The following is a 14,974-nucleotide window of genomic DNA, read 5'->3' on the forward strand; positions in this document are numbered from 1 at the left end:
TTTTGGCTTTCGCCTTTTCTCCCTAACTTTTCCCCGCCTCCTTTTTACCAGGAATCAGTCATTCCCAACGCGCCTGCAATACTCTCAACTTTGGGTACCCAGTTGCCACTCCATGGAACCAAACCAAGAAGATTCAAATCTCGCTTGCAAGGCCAAGAGAGGCCATTGTGCATCAGTCGGGCACAATGGACCCCCTCATATATCGAGACCTGGCCGTGGAGGCTTCAGGAGGTGATCAGATGGTTGGTAACAAGAGTGGCCGAATGCGCAAACAGTTCGCCAGCTTCGAGGCTGTTTCTAATTGAAGCATTCGTCTGGGCATAGCAGGGGGGCGTCGGTGCCGTGGACGTACGAATACGGCGCGATGTTGTAGCCCTTCTGCCAGTCGTTGGCCCAGACCCAGCCGGTCTGGTGAGGCCCGCACTTCTTGGTGATGAGCTCGGCGGCCTCGGAGATCTCCTGGATCGGGAGCGGGTCCCAGTGAAACCACTTGCAGTTGCACATGTAGAACGCGGCCTTGCCGAAGTACTCGACGTGGATTTTCTTGGGCTGGACCTTCCCCCCGTGGATTCCGTAGTCCTTGATCTTATCAATCACGCCCTTCCAGTCGGCCTCTGGTAACTCGACATCGCCGCAATCGACCATCGGACTGGGGATGATGCCGCCGCCCTGGATCTGCCGCGGTGTGATGGGCTGGCCCGGGGCCTGCACGTCGCTGCTGTTGGCCGCGGGGACGGGGTTGCCGAGGGCAAGCGGTGCGGCGAGAGCCGCGAAGGTGATGAAAGAGACCTTCATGACGGGCTGCTGTCTAAATCGGGTCAGCAACGGATGATAAGATCAGGGCAGCTCTCAGGCTTGGGCGGCGCAATGTTTCTGATGAGACATTGCTATGTAATGGAATACCGCGAAAGACTCACCGGATGAACTGTTGGGTAGGGTGTTGACTTGGGGCAGTTCAAATCTAGTCCTTGGGTTGTCTCTGATCTAGATCAAGATGGCCTCGAGGACAATGGGAGGGTCCCACCGATTTATAGAAGCTGGAGGCTGGAAACCCACATGAGCGTGTTTGTTGTCGATGAATAGTCTTGAGGGCTTTACCGAAGCCATTCTTAGTGTGAGCACGGAACAGGTATTGAAGGTTCCTAAGTTCATGTTCGGTGGTGCAGCCACCATGACACGCAGAGCGCAGATATTTACATAACATTAGTCGCAATTTGAACTTGTTGGGGATAAGCTTGAATGGGCAGTTGAGCCAAGCATGAGTCCAAACCTAAACGCGTGGTCTCGTCACCTGAACGCTTCATAGTGGTTATCATGTACTCAGTTGCCGATTTATCGAGGCAAAGCAATTACAGTGCTATGAAGGTACATAAACCAAGTTCGGTCGTTGGATCCAAACAGACCACGTATCACTTGTCTGCTCAAAATTTCCGCCGGCCATAATGCTGCATGTCCTGGGGTATTGTAAGCACGAGTCCGGGGAACTTCTCAATTCCGCTGGGGAATGGGTTTGGCGGACCTTGCTTGAAGGAAGACAAGAAAATCTATAGACTCCGGCGAATTCAACAGTCTTAATCCGGAATAGCTTTGCTGATTGCCTCTCCATGAGGGTATAATATCTGCGGAGTGGAAGGTCCGTGGAAACCCCTCTGAAAAAACCTCGCTCCTTTTGGCTTCAACGGTCGAAATCTGAAGTGAACCTCACACCAACTTGTGTGCGAGAGTATTCTGACAGAACCAAAGGTAATGATGAAGAATGCTTCGCTGGCACACAAAGTCAGATGAGAGTTTGACCCACCAGTGGAACTGAGCAAAATTTTGGTAGAGATAGAGCTCAACTGACGAATACTAGAAGGAATTGCCTCTTGCGTCACACTAACTACGTTCCCAAACCTGGCTACACTGAGAAGAGACCAACTTCGGCTCCCAGATCTCGTAGACTTTACAGAAACACCACAGTGCAAAACGAAATAGCCTATCATTTTGTACGAGAGACCGTGTTAGGTCAGTATTATCCAACGTCTCGCTTCATTATCGCTGTCTCAAAACTGAGACGCACTGTTGTATAATACACAATATTGTAACGCATGAAAGCATGCTGGCTAGCTAAGGAAAGGGGCATTCGCAAGAGTTGAATCTAGAAAGATTAGGTCAAAAAAGAAACATTTCAGCCTCAAAATGGCAAAAGAAAACGCTTTCTATGATCCGAGGCGGGCTCGATCCGCCGACCTTGAGTGTGTTAGACTCACGTGATAACCAACTACACCATCGGACCCGTTTCTTGAAGAAGTGATCGTCGCCGACCCAACTATCCGCGCTTGATGAAATTTCGCTCGTTAACAGAGCTCAAGACGCCCATAGAATTATGTTTTCATTTTACATGTTCTTGTCAGAAGACCAAAGAAGTCTTCCATGGGATGGTTGTCAGTGCCGATCTGAGCGCAGTCCCATGAATCTGAGGAACCACATAAGAGTGCAATCTCAAGCTCTGCCCACCCCATACAAGGCAGAGAGATCTCATCCTTCAGGTTTAACATGATTGCGGGCAGTATTAAGAAGCCACTGCGTCATCCTGATCAACTGTTTCCTAGTCTTCCGATGATTCGATGACTATGCTCTTGAGTCAGCCAGTCGATTATTGGCTGATACAGAATCTCCTTGCCGGCGTGGGCTTCCGCTAGACCTGGATTTCTATTATAGCACCGACGCCACTTCAACAAAGCTAATAATGGGTCAGTGCTTGCTCGCTGCCATTTGCATTGGAGAGGAGAGTCTAAGAACTGCAGAACTGCAAAGGAATTTTGCGACTGACCAGTGATATCAAATACGTCATTACCAACAAGAGCCCACGCTTCGTGATCTGAGTTGAAATGGTTATGCTTCGCCATTTCCTCCCTCGAAATGGACGGAAGGATGTGAGTCTTCCGAAGCTTTGCTACGATGCGTCCCTTGCTCTTGACGTAGAAGGCTGCTAGCTTGGATCTGGTTTTGCGACTGTCTGTATCTTGACCTGTGACGCGCTGTGTGGCGTTGGTTCCATAGTAAGGAGAAATGATATCGTGCAATGGTAGATCTTCATTCTCGAAGCCTGTGGTTGGATGAGTGTTAGCATCGTTCAGAATTCGGTGACCTGCGTCAGGTATGGGTAGATACATTTTGTGTTGAACACCACGTCATTGATAACAATCTCGTCCCTCCTTATGTCATTGGCACGCCGTTCCTCTATAACGCGACCGATTCTTAGCGCCGCATAGTCTTCCTCAGCAAGAAGATTACTGGAATGGTATTTATCGAATAGCGAGGTGCCATCTCGTCCACATACATCCTTGAGGATATTGAGCCCACCCGGATGATAGTCGACATATCCTATAGCAGTTGTTAAGATTGAGATCCATGTATAATGGCTCTACTTACCAGTAAGATCGTAGACATAACCATGAATGGCCGTGTACATGCCATCTGATGGATTGTCGTGATGGCGAAGCCTACTCGGTGTGAAGACGTCAAGGGCGTTGAGCGAAACTTGCCTCCCTTTACGCGGCATGACGATCCCACAACGACATGGCCTCAAGAGCTTAATCAACGCCGCTCTCGAGCTCCCGTCATCGTGTTCACTAAATTGTAGCTCGCCACCAGGGTTCTTGCGAACGAGATCGTTTTGTTCTTGCGTATCGGCGACAAAATCTGACCGGTGTTAGTCCATGGATGCTACACCAACCAGAAACCATCAATACCTGTGACGTCGAACACCTGGCTCTTGTATGTGACGTATAGAGGTAGTCCGTGCTTTCCGTCATGCTCGGCTACCTCCTCGGTCCGCAGCCATTGTAGCAATTTCCCTTTGGACACCCCATTTTCTTTCATGTCGCCGCAAAGGTTGGACATAATTGGATTAGGGTCACCTTCTAACAGACGGTATCCCTGTTTGCTGCAGGTGGTCACGTCCGAAAACGAATAATTCTGATACTGGGGTTGTTTCAAGAGTTCTGTTCAAGCAGGTCAGTTTCGCCTGTGGGCAGCTTAATAAAATACGGGTTCATACTGAGGATATCATAGATATCGACACTTCCATCATCGCAGTCCTCCAATACCCAGCGGCGATCTGCTGCTTGTGAAACCGTAAAATACTTCGTCGGAGTATTCAAGAGCTCTAGTGGCTTAGTTGCTGTCCTTCTTGTTGCACTAAACCCTCCAGAGGTCCGGGGGCCCGGGCTTGGTTGAAACACTTCCAGACCCAACGTGCCATCTGTATCTGGGTTATAGGCTCGGTACACGGTATCTGGATCTGGTATAACCAAGTCGTCTTGGTCCTTGATTACCATGTTGATCGACGCATACTCTGGAACCTCAAAAGTGAAGTCCGCCCAATCCGTCTTGTTTTGGCGACGGCTGATGACGAGATCTTTCCACGCCCGGTAGGCGGCATAGACCCATTCCTTTGATGTTGGGTACTTCGCCTCGTAGGTATTTAGCAAGTTCCTTATAGCCAGCGTGAGACCGTATGTAGGGTAAACAGGTGGTATTGCTGGCCGTGCTGCGGCTCCGTCTTGAATGAAGACACGACGTATCGGATTGTCGTTCTTCATGGTCGGAATAGACCCAGCACTGTGTGCTTGGATTGCTGCCTGGCTTGGGTTGTGCCATCGTTTGTAATCTATTTCTGGCTCTGCAGGCACAGGTTGGTCTGTTATTGAGCCCATCATTATGTAGTAAATGAACTCGAAAATCCATCCTGCCCCAACAGACTTCTTCAGCAAAGGATCTCCGTCGAACCATGTTAGACAACGGTGTACATTCGTGATATCCCTCTCGGCATGGTAGTGGCGGAATGCCAAGATCATGTTCCTCGCATTCGTCCTGCTCCACGGACTTGACTGCCATTTGGCATATTCTTCAGCATACCACGGCCTTATCTCCCGGTATCGCAATTCCCTCGCCATGAATCTGTCCCGAACCCTTTCCAATATTTCATGCATATCGTCGCGGGACCAATCAAGGTCTATCGTGTCTAGTGAGTAATGCCGTGTCTTCGTCTCCACAGAAAAGATCATCCTCGGACAGACGAATGCGGCGCTTCCGATTTTCTCGATGTCTTTCCATCTTTTTTCATTGGTAAAGGAGGACACCCAATAGGCCGGAACATGATATATCTTAGCTTGGGAACCTCTTCGGCTGTATTTCTTGCTGTCATCAATTGTCATACCTGTCTTTCCAGACCGGTACATGTCGGCTTCCTCATCATTTGGCCAATCCTGTACGCACATTCCAAAAAAGGTTCCATGATACAGATTTCCTGTGTGGCCCCCTCTCATGCGACTGAGCGTGCAAATAGGTTCAACCTTTCCGCCGAATACTGCTCTCTCGAAGGAGCGGCCCAGTTCACACACATACTCATCCCCGATGAACTATATGCGTGAGAAAAGAGTTGAAAAACAAATTAGAAACATGAGTCTGACTTACTGGTTCAGGGCAAAATATGTTGGGATGTTTTTTGTGGTTCCATAGAGAGTGCTGCATGAAGTTAGTTACATTGTTGTCGTTTGAAATTGAAAGAGATAAATACCATCGTTTCATGCAATAACTAAAATGGTGTAATAATTATTAGTACAAGTGGAGGATCTTGAAACTTTGGGAGTATATCATACCGTAGAAGCTAGGTGAAAATAGGCAGCATTAGCTTCCTGGAGTGTTAATGATCCTTCGTAGAGCCCTCTAATCATCGACACGTTTACAATGGTAATACTAATGAGTTCCTGGGTCTTCTCGTCTTTATTCAAACCAGTTGCCGCCCAGCGAGTCCAATTGCCCACCCCTTCGTCCGATTCTTCATCAAAAGAGAAAACGTGATTTCGTGTGAGGTGTTCGAAAGTATTGAAGAAGTCGTGTGAGCTTGGGCTGCTGGCGTTCACACTCTGATACCGTAGTCCGATTTGGGATACGCCTTTTTCAGGGGGTGGAGATCCGTTCACCCAATCCGTGTAAACAGGCGCTTTGCCGGTCTGTGGTGGATTTGCGTGGCACACTGAGCCGAACATGACCGTATTGAACCTAACCCTGATAAGTCGAGGGACGTGAAAGGGCGCAGAATTGAAAGTTCTGTACTAGGGCCAGCACATTGTTGCTCGAAAATGCTTACCATGGATGTCGTTCGGACAACAGCACCCTAAGAATTCTGTTTGCAATTTCTATCGAGATACGCAAGTGGCCCCAGATTGTATCGTCGTCGACGGTCCACTGTGGATTGTGACTACCTTCCGGGGTCCACCATCGATGTCTCTTGAAGCATTGCGCCCATGAATTCTCGTCCACTATGATCAGTTCCTGATTCCAAAGTGACGTGTTGTACTGTGCGTTAATGTTCAGCGAGTGTCCACCCCTTGCGCCACTAGGATATAGGAAGTCATTTAAAGCCCCAGCTTGACGTGTTTTTAGTCCATGGAACTCTAATTGCTGAGTACGCTCCGAATAAAACAACTCATCCAAGGCCGCCAAGTTTGGCACCCCAGGATAACTCAAATTTCGAGGAATGTCATAGTAGTAGCGCGAATCAAGACGGGGATATGTCGGGGCAAAGCCGGAGTGTTCTACCCCATCCGGTCTATATCCCCAGTAGTGATATCCTTCATCTCGTGGTGCACCAAAGCGTTCTGCCCAGGGCGAGAGAGGTCTCTGAGGGGGCTGAGCAGTGCCAGATGTGTCAGCCATGTTCTTCTACGAGAAGACAATTCGTGAAGGTCAAGTTAGATTTCTCAAGAATTTCCGTATCAAGTTTAATGTTACAAGTAACTTGAGGAAGCGATGTGGTATGACAAACGTTTGCAGATGGACAACAGGGAATTAGCTGAAAGACTACTGACTGGAATGTGATATTTGAGGTTGGAGCCTTGACAATGAATGTATAAAGAAAGAAAACAATGTGAGAACTAAATAATCCGCCTACGCGCTCAAGTCTTTTACAATGCGACACATTCGTACTGGTTTGATACAGGGCGATGAGAATCGCCTCTAGTATCCAAGTACCTAAAAACTGTGCGAAAGGTGAGCATGCTATTCTCAATAGCTAGTGTCGATCCAGCTGTATCCATTTGGCCAGAGCTGCTTCTTTGTCACAGCAGTTGTGGCAACAGTCCCTGTAACTCTTTGAGATGTACCAGAACCATCTCCCGTATTTTGGTATTCCTGGAAGATGCTTTATTATTCACAAATGTCAGCCATCGTCTCGTGGTACCAGATAACATGTTGGCCGTGAGGGTATGCATACGGTGTAGCATTGTCTGCCAAAGTCGTCCATCCTTTCGGTGCTACAACACCCGTCAATTCCGAGTATTGATAGATGACTCTGGCCAGAACCCGCCATGGACGGCCTAGGTAGACACTCTCGGATAGACTCGTCCCCGATACTGAGGTGACCTATGGCCAGTTAGCGACTTCAAACACTAAATATGACGCTGTAAAATAACACCATGAGGAAGGTTCATGCTTACCGAGCTGTGGTCGATGACATACCATGACGTGTCGTCTGCGTTTTCTCGTGAGCTTGCGGTTATTGCGCCTCCCGCTTTCGACGCGATTGTGCATTCACCAAACCAGGCCGAGGCGTCTCCAAAGATGTAATCGGTTGCGCCGGCGATGTAGCAATTGGAATAGTACTGGTAACCGGACTTGGCGTAGAGACTAAGCCATATTTAGTGAATGTATCTTTGAATGACCTACTCGAGGTCCACTCACGTGTCTTGATATCCGTCGAACTGACATCCATAATAACCCTGCCTGTCGCCGTTCGCAGTTAGGGCCACCGCCTGTGCACCCTTTCCGTACCCATTGACGACGTTGATATTATAGAGCTTGAAGTCATCTGATACGATGTTCAGTGTACTGCTCAGATCGAGGCTACCTGCCTGGGGTGAAGAAATTGTATGTGTGATTGTAACTGTATTAGACTTGTAGGATCCGGTGCTGTTGAGTGGTCAGTACTTCAGTTTAGCAGCACCAAGAGTTTTCAGCATACTCAGTAGTGTAACCGTAGACTGAGTCAAATGTGTTAGCTGCGAATATGTTACGTATGGATCATATATGGCGTACTGGTTAATGGCCCAGCATAGTCAATTCTGAGCTGCTCGTTGTAGGTGCCGCTGTACATGAAAATGCAAGCTGATTTTGACCCGGATAGCGAGGCAATCGCAGCGCCCAGTGTCGCATACCACCCGGTGGTGGTAGTTCCAGCTTTTACATTGAGACAACCGCTTGGTGCACTCGTTCGCGAACTTCGCTTCTCTAGTCCGCCAGGAGCAGAGAGAGCTGTAGCTGCGAACGCTGCAAACCAACACAACACCTTCAAATGTAACATAATGTGAAGCGGTAACTTTTCAATTATGGCATCTGTGCCTTGATAGCCAAGATGGCTTGGATCTGTAAGTAACGAATCTGCAAATGTTAATTGAGACCCTTCAAGGTTTTAAAGTAGGTCGCGCGTTATATGCCGAAGTACCGATGACAGGAATATACGGGTCTATAGGCAAATGCCCCAGCTAAGCCCACTTGACCGAATTGGGCGCTTTCGTCTTGGCTCCGCAAGTATAGAAGAGGCCCCTTCCCCGGCATGAGTTGCATGCGCACACACAGACATGTGCCATTACCCTAAGCGCCTCGTCATCTCCTCTATGCGCTGTGCGCGAGGATACTACCATCAAGCATTTGACATATGCAAGGGCACCCGATTCGCGAGGTTTTGGTCTGGGAACGAAGCTCATTCGTGGATTTGACGATTGAACGCGTTGCGACAAGGCGTCGGGGTCGCGAAGAAGACCGAGTCCTGATCTCTAACCGAATTCGGCCTATTCCGTGGCCGGTTCGGCATCCCATGTCCAGCGTATGAGCATCTTAACCCACCAATCAGCTGTTCGACTCCGGGATTGAGTTGCCGCATTCAGCCACTGAAGTACCATTTGTGGTTTCGCAGGCCTCCCCGCAAACTGACACGTCCAATACATCTGATCTATGCAGTGGTACGGAGAGAAAGATCACTGCACTCGGAGTAACCATTTGCCTCCTCTTGGCCCTGGATTCACTAATGACGAATGCTTATAAGGTCAAGTTATTCCCCACCCAGTAAAATGCAAATGTGTATAGTCTGAAAAAATAACAAGGACGAGTGTAATCTAATTGTAGCTTGCTTTCAAAGAAGTTATCCGGTATTATGTTGCAGCTGATTTTGATCGCGCTGACAGCGGCTGCGGCCGTTTCAGCATCAATCCTTCCTGCCGAGCAACCTCCTAGTAGAGTGGCTGAACGTGCTTCAACTTGCACACCCAAAGCCGGAGGAAGCGGCTCCATCGACGATGTCCCAGCATTACAGTCGGCCATAGCCAGTTGCGCTTCAGGCACGATATACATACCTCCTTCGACCACATATTATGTGAACTCAGCTTTGAGCCTCAAAGGTTGCTCCGGCTGCACGATACAGCTCGAAGGGACCCTTAAGATCGCTTCCGACACTGACTATTGGAACGGTAAAACAGCTCAGATTGAAGTAAATGGGATCAACGGACTGAAGATATACTCGTCATCGGGGAATGGTCTGATCGACGGGAATGGCCAGAACGCATATGACCGCTTTGCGTGAGTGATCGACCACAAGCAGGCTATGAGTGGATTGACTGACTAACTATACATTGCAGCGAGGACTCAAGCTATGATAGGCCAACCTTGCTTTACATTACAGGAGCAAGCAACAATGTGGTGGTCCAGAATATTAAATTGAAGAACCCCCCAAATGTCTTCATCTCCGCGACTGGCAAATCCACAAACCTCCAGTTCACTGGCCTCAATCTTTCTGCCACGTCAAAGAGTTCTAACCCTGCCAAGAATACTGACGGCTTCGACATTGGGCCAGCGTCCTACGTTACCGTCACCGGGACAACCATTACGAACGACGATGACTGCATAGCATTCAAACCTGGAGCCGACTACGTGACGGTCACTGACATCACGTGTACGGGTAGTCATGGCTTGAGCGTTGGGAGCCTTGGAAACAAGCATGGAAGTACAGACACGGTATCGAACGTATACGTCAAAGGCGCCACCATGATCGACTCGACCAAAGCGGCCGGGATCAAGCTCTACCCAGCGGGTTCGGCCCACGGGACGGCGGTCGTCAGGAACGTGACGTGGGAAAACGTGGTCGTGGACAATTGCGACTATGCGTTCCAGATCCAATCATGCTATAACGAGGACGCGGATTACTGCAAAAGCACACCAAGCACAGCCACTCTGAGCGGCATCGTGGTCAAAGGGTTCTCCGGCACAACCAGTAACAAGTATCAGCCGACTGTAGCAAATATCAACTGCCCAGCTGGCGGGTCTTGCGGCGTGGCCATGAGCGGTATGACTGTGAAGCCGCCGTCGGGGACGGCGAAGTACTTGTGCGCTAACACGCCGAGCGGGTTGGGTGTTACTTGCTCAAGCGGTGCCAGTGGGTGATGCTTGTATCTAGCTGGTACTGAGAAGAAGTCAACTAGTCACTCAATGCAATAACCTTGGACTCGAGTGAAATGGAATATCGAAGCGACATCGGCTGCCCGTTATTCGCTGGTCTGCCCTCGTTACTCTGGGAGCAGGGTCTTGGGAAACTATCTGGCAGTCAGTTGGCAAACGGTGCCAGCCATGCCAAGGCGGGTTTGCGCATAGCAATCTACCAAGAGAAGAAAACACATGTAGACCTCAAGCACTGTGTGATTGATGGCTGGACGTTGTCAAGTCTCTGCAGGTGGCCAGGCACAAGCCGGATGTGTTTGATAAACGTCGTTGGCCGTTTTCATAACCATGATGACGTCAGTTTCCAGTCCAAATATGCACTGGTTCCGGGAGAGCTGGGCTCCAAGCAGCGAAATTGACATCTGGGATAGACGCCAAGAATCAGAGACGGCATGTAGGCTTGAGACATGCTCAAAATAAAACCCCCTCTTGGCCCCCTTTTCGAGGTCGAAACTGCCGCGGGCTGTGGTTCGATTAGAGTTGGCGGACGTCTCGAGTTTAGCGCCCGGCGTGGCGGTGAAACAGCCCCACCACGAGATCCGTTCACCGATTGTTTGCCCACTGCTGAAGAATTTTGGGCGGCAGGCAAGAGGGCCATTGCTAGATGGAGAATCTTTTCCCAGACGCCCAAGAGAGGTCGTCAGTCTGTCTACTCCAAGTTAGTTGAATGATACCTACCGTTTGAGCCTTGCAATTGCAACTCCACCCCCTACCCGCCTGGCTGGCTTTGAGCATGACCGTACCCCTCCGGGAGAATGACTTGCTCTCGGAGTTTGACCGCCGCCACAAGGCCGGCTTGATATTTTACGACAGCAATCCTCAAATACAGCTCGAGGCTGTGAACGGCTTCCAGGTGAGTGCCATTGTTCGGCGTTAGAGACTCGTGGTTCTTGTTGCTGACATGGTCGCAGTTTGAGTTGGTCGTGACGGCAGCGATTAGCAAGAAACCCTACATAAAGGATAACGGGGATGAGCCGTCAGCAGCGAACCCGGCCGCCAAACGGCCGCCCGGGTATGCGCTCGGCAGCGACATTGACGTATCTGGCTATGAGATAGGCGATGTCACGGCCACACATCTGTTGGCGTTCAACAAATTTTGCATGTACCGGCCACACATGCTGCTCCTGACCAAGGACGGGTTCCGGCGCCAGTACAATCAATTGGACGTCGAAGACATACAGGCGGCCTGGAAGGTGCTGGAGGCCCTCAACTGGAGCCACTTTATGTTCTTCAACTGCGGCAAGGACGGGGGCTGCAGTCGGCTTCATAAGCACCTGCAGCTAGCCCCTTTCTTGCCTGACCGACTCATTCCCTGGCCTGAGTCCGGAAAGCAGCCTGCCAATATCCCTTACGAGTACGTGCTGAGACGATTTGATGCGGACCTGGGACCCAAGCAAGTGGCGGATGTCTACGAGCAGATGATCGAAGAAGCTAGAGCGATACTGGGGACGCAGAATTCGAGCGATCGCCACGTCCCGCACAACGTGGTGCTGGGGAGGAACTGGATCCTCGTCATCCCCCGAAGAAAAGGGGGCGTCGGTGGCGCTTACGCAAACGCTCTTGGGATGCTAGGAATGGTCTCCGTGGCTAGCAAGGACGAGTTGCAATGCTGGATCGACCAAGGCCTAAGCGAGGTAGTCGCCCAGCTGGGCGTTCCTAAACGTGTTATGGCTCATGATGGTATGAAAAACGGCTTCACGCAGCATGGTAGATTAGATTAGACTGTTGACTTGCGGCGTTATAGAAGGAGGCATAGGTGTTCACTCGGTAGAATCAGCTTGTCAGCTTCCAATCTTCCACTTCACGCATTACTATTTACATTTTCTACATCTTAATGGGCTCGCTCTACTCATATAAAAGTCTTCAACTGTCTCTCATGGACTAAGAATCTTGATTCTCTGAAGATATTCCGGGTTGATGATCGGGTTGTGAAGCTCACTGATGGTCGACATGCACGCAGCTGCGGGGTCCCCACTTCCAGTCAAGGCATGGTCCCAGTACTCGTTTCCGGGGAATGCATTCCCATCCCATGCATAGCTGAGTACGAGGAGCTGGTCCTGCTTCTGTGGCGGTAGCTTTGCCGCGGGTTCACGCTTCGAGAAAATGACCTCGATACCGTGTTGCGCGGCAGTGTGTACCAACTGCGCCTGCACACCTGTCGGGACATCCACCCAGGAGAAGTCAAGGGTGCCGATGTTCTGGAGCTTTGGTCCCATTTCGTGAATCGCTTCGTTGAAGCACCCGACGTAGTATTGGGGCTGCCGGCTATCAACTTGCCATACACCCAATCCGAGCCCGACGACATGGACGTAGGCCTTCCGCTGCCCGTCCAGCTTGGCACGGTCATTAGCTTCGAGAAGCAAAATGTCTACGGTGATTCGCATGCGCGCCTTGTACATCCTCTCGTCAAACAGCTCGGAAGGCCTCCGAGTCTCGCCAAAAAACTCCATGAAGATGGCGCTCAGTGCTTCGTGTTGATTTGGGCTGGGGGCCTTTGGCTGCATGAACACGCTATCCATCCGATCTGACCGCTCGAAGCGGGCCCCTACCAGTCCCATAATGACTCCGCGATCCTGGAATGTTCCCGGGGCATCGGGTCTTGCTTTGTTATAGCGCTTCCCACTGTTGATGAAATAGCTGGGGCCGCTGACACCGAGGAGGCTCCCCAACATCATCTCATCATAACTCAGGTACTCTGCTAGCTTGACATGGCTGTTACTTCCCTCAGCGTCGGTGCCGACTCTGTTCCATTCTGTAGGAATCCCACCAGCTCTGTAGCCGTTGCGCAAAACGGTATAGTCATTGCGGTCCATGAAGACCAGAGGCCGCTTCGCGATCAACCGAGCAACTTGCTGCCGCCAGGTCCACGAATCTGGAGTCCCATAAAGAGCCTTCTCCACGTTGCTGCCGTGTTGCCGCTTATGGGCCAGAAATGACTCAACTAATGCCGGGTACTTGTGATGCACGATGATTCGGGTTTCCTCCGCATCTCGTTGCACAGTATCCTGGACGAAGTTGGGATTGTTGATGTTATTAGTATCTACCGGTAACAGTTTGCGCATCTGGTAGATAGCTTCGTCGCGAGAGGACGGGTCTGGGTGTTGTTGAGATGCCATTGTGCTCATTGTTGGAAGGAGGCGGGTGGAAGGCTGTGTCGGACGTTACTGCTGTCCTCGAGAGGGCGGCAGCACGAGGTATATATATAGAAGGTATTCCGGCGACAATACCATGTGATTGCTCCACTCTTGACAAGTAGCATGAAAGAAACGCAGCTGGGTATAGGCAAACACAGCTTTTGTGGATGTTGGTGGTGAACGAACAATGGCAGTGTTCAGCTCAAGTTCAGCTGCGAATAATTAGCTTAGTACACCGCCTCGTTTGGTGCTACGGGCATCTCGTCAGCCTCGTGAGTAGCATCAAAGCATTTAGGTAAACAAATGGTCATTGAGAACCGTCCGATAAGTATTCGATGAGCATTCTGAGGGCCAGTAAGGAAGACTCGCACGGCGGAGATTTCGCTGATGCGAGTGCATACGAGTGAGTAGGCGGTGGAGCTCTAGCGGCGTGACGCACCATAACGCACCACCTTCCAGGCGCCAGGTGCCAGGCTCTAGGCTCCAGGCACCAGCACGATGGTAGTCGGGCTCTCTCCATTTAAAACGCATTCTTGATCCATGCCGACCTCGAATGTTATTGACGGATGTGTATACATCAGCTGCCTGTGTATTGCACATGCAGTGCAAGAACGCATGCCTCCCACCTTCCCCCCGGGGGGATAACCCCAGGTTTGTCGGCATCTTAAGTTAGCTGTATAGCATAGCCCAAACAGGCGCGACGAGTATATCCCTGCGACACCTATGCCGAACCGCATGAGGAGTTACAGGTGGTTGTGTTGTTCGGAAGGTGTTTGGTAATCCAACAGCGCGGCAGCCTGGCTCACTGCAGCGAGCGAGTCGACCGCTTGCAGTGAGCAGACAGACGGACGCCTTGCCAAGCACTGCCACGATGATTCTTCTGGAACCGTTCCGTTGTCCTCTTGTTGGCCTCACAATGTCAGGCAGGATTGGCGTGCTGCAGAGCGCATGTGAAATCCGGGGTGACACCTCTTTGTCACTGCATCGCACAGACAAGGCAGGCACGAAATGGATTGCGCGTCCCAAGACGGCTAACGGAATCCCTCGACTGCAGATGTGGCTCTTGGGTTGCATGCAACAGGTGCAACTCGAGCTTGGTTGGTGTGACGGTCTGGAAAATCGCCGGTCGGGAGGCTGAGTTGCGGCTCAGATCCTGTCCCTTTCACGTCACCTTACCTTTACGGTGTAACTGCAAGCAACGTGTGATGCGATTAATTAATCAAGCGGGCACACGAAGATACGCGACGGGGAGTGAGCAGCATTTGAACTAGTAAAATGATATCTTCAATTGTGGCACTGTCGTCTAG

At 50.5% G+C, this 14,974-nt stretch overlaps 6 protein-coding genes across 6 annotated transcripts; 2 read left to right on the forward strand and 4 right to left on the reverse strand.

The window, feature by feature from the left end:
• Positions 1–297: 297 nt before the first annotated feature.
• JN550_009126 (uncharacterized protein) lies at positions 298–795 on the reverse strand (the record flags this gene model as incomplete). Its single annotated transcript, XM_049321164.1, has 1 exon — positions 298–795. The coding sequence occupies one exon, from the start codon at positions 793–795 to the stop codon at positions 298–300; it is 498 nt and encodes a 165-aa protein (XP_049168961.1).
• A 1,792-nt stretch (positions 796–2,587) lies between these two features.
• On the reverse strand, positions 2,588–6,705 carry JN550_009127 (uncharacterized protein; the record flags this gene model as incomplete). Its single annotated transcript, XM_049321165.1, has 11 exons — positions 2,588–2,610; positions 2,813–3,088; positions 3,154–3,366; positions 3,415–3,684; positions 3,735–3,986; positions 4,043–4,999; positions 5,204–5,405; positions 5,461–5,511; positions 5,564–5,581; positions 5,646–6,048; positions 6,137–6,705. The coding sequence occupies 11 exons, from the start codon at positions 6,703–6,705 to the stop codon at positions 2,588–2,590; spliced, it is 3,234 nt and encodes a 1,077-aa protein (XP_049168962.1).
• Positions 6,706–7,053: 348 nt separating this feature from the next.
• JN550_009128 (uncharacterized protein) lies at positions 7,054–8,347 on the reverse strand (the record flags this gene model as incomplete). The annotated part of the gene is made up of 6 exons (XM_049321166.1): positions 7,054–7,189; positions 7,262–7,410; positions 7,485–7,674; positions 7,729–7,956; positions 8,009–8,027; positions 8,083–8,347. The coding sequence occupies 6 exons, from the start codon at positions 8,345–8,347 to the stop codon at positions 7,054–7,056; spliced, it is 987 nt and encodes a 328-aa protein (XP_049168963.1).
• Positions 8,348–9,196: 849 nt separating this feature from the next.
• On the forward strand, positions 9,197–10,479 carry JN550_009129 (uncharacterized protein; the record flags this gene model as incomplete). The annotated part of the gene is made up of 2 exons (XM_049321167.1): positions 9,197–9,618; positions 9,678–10,479. The coding sequence occupies 2 exons, from the start codon at positions 9,197–9,199 to the stop codon at positions 10,477–10,479; spliced, it is 1,224 nt and encodes a 407-aa protein (XP_049168964.1).
• Positions 10,480–11,266: 787 nt separating this feature from the next.
• On the forward strand, positions 11,267–12,254 carry JN550_009130 (uncharacterized protein; the record flags this gene model as incomplete). Its single annotated transcript, XM_049321168.1, has 2 exons — positions 11,267–11,386; positions 11,445–12,254. 2 exons carry the CDS (start codon positions 11,267–11,269, stop codon positions 12,252–12,254), a joined length of 930 nt encoding a protein of 309 aa, XP_049168965.1.
• Positions 12,255–12,407: 153 nt separating this feature from the next.
• On the reverse strand, positions 12,408–13,649 carry JN550_009131 (uncharacterized protein; the record flags this gene model as incomplete). Its single annotated transcript, XM_049321169.1, has 1 exon — positions 12,408–13,649. One exon carries the CDS (start codon positions 13,647–13,649, stop codon positions 12,408–12,410), a length of 1,242 nt encoding a protein of 413 aa, XP_049168966.1.
• Positions 13,650–14,974: the final 1,325 nt, after the last annotated feature.

Source organism: Neoarthrinium moseri (genome assembly GCF_022829205.1).
Source record: "Neoarthrinium moseri strain CBS 164.80 chromosome Unknown scaffold40_Wmoseri_CBS_16480, whole genome shotgun sequence".
Lineage (NCBI taxonomy): Eukaryota > Fungi > Ascomycota > Sordariomycetes > Amphisphaeriales > Apiosporaceae > Neoarthrinium > Neoarthrinium moseri.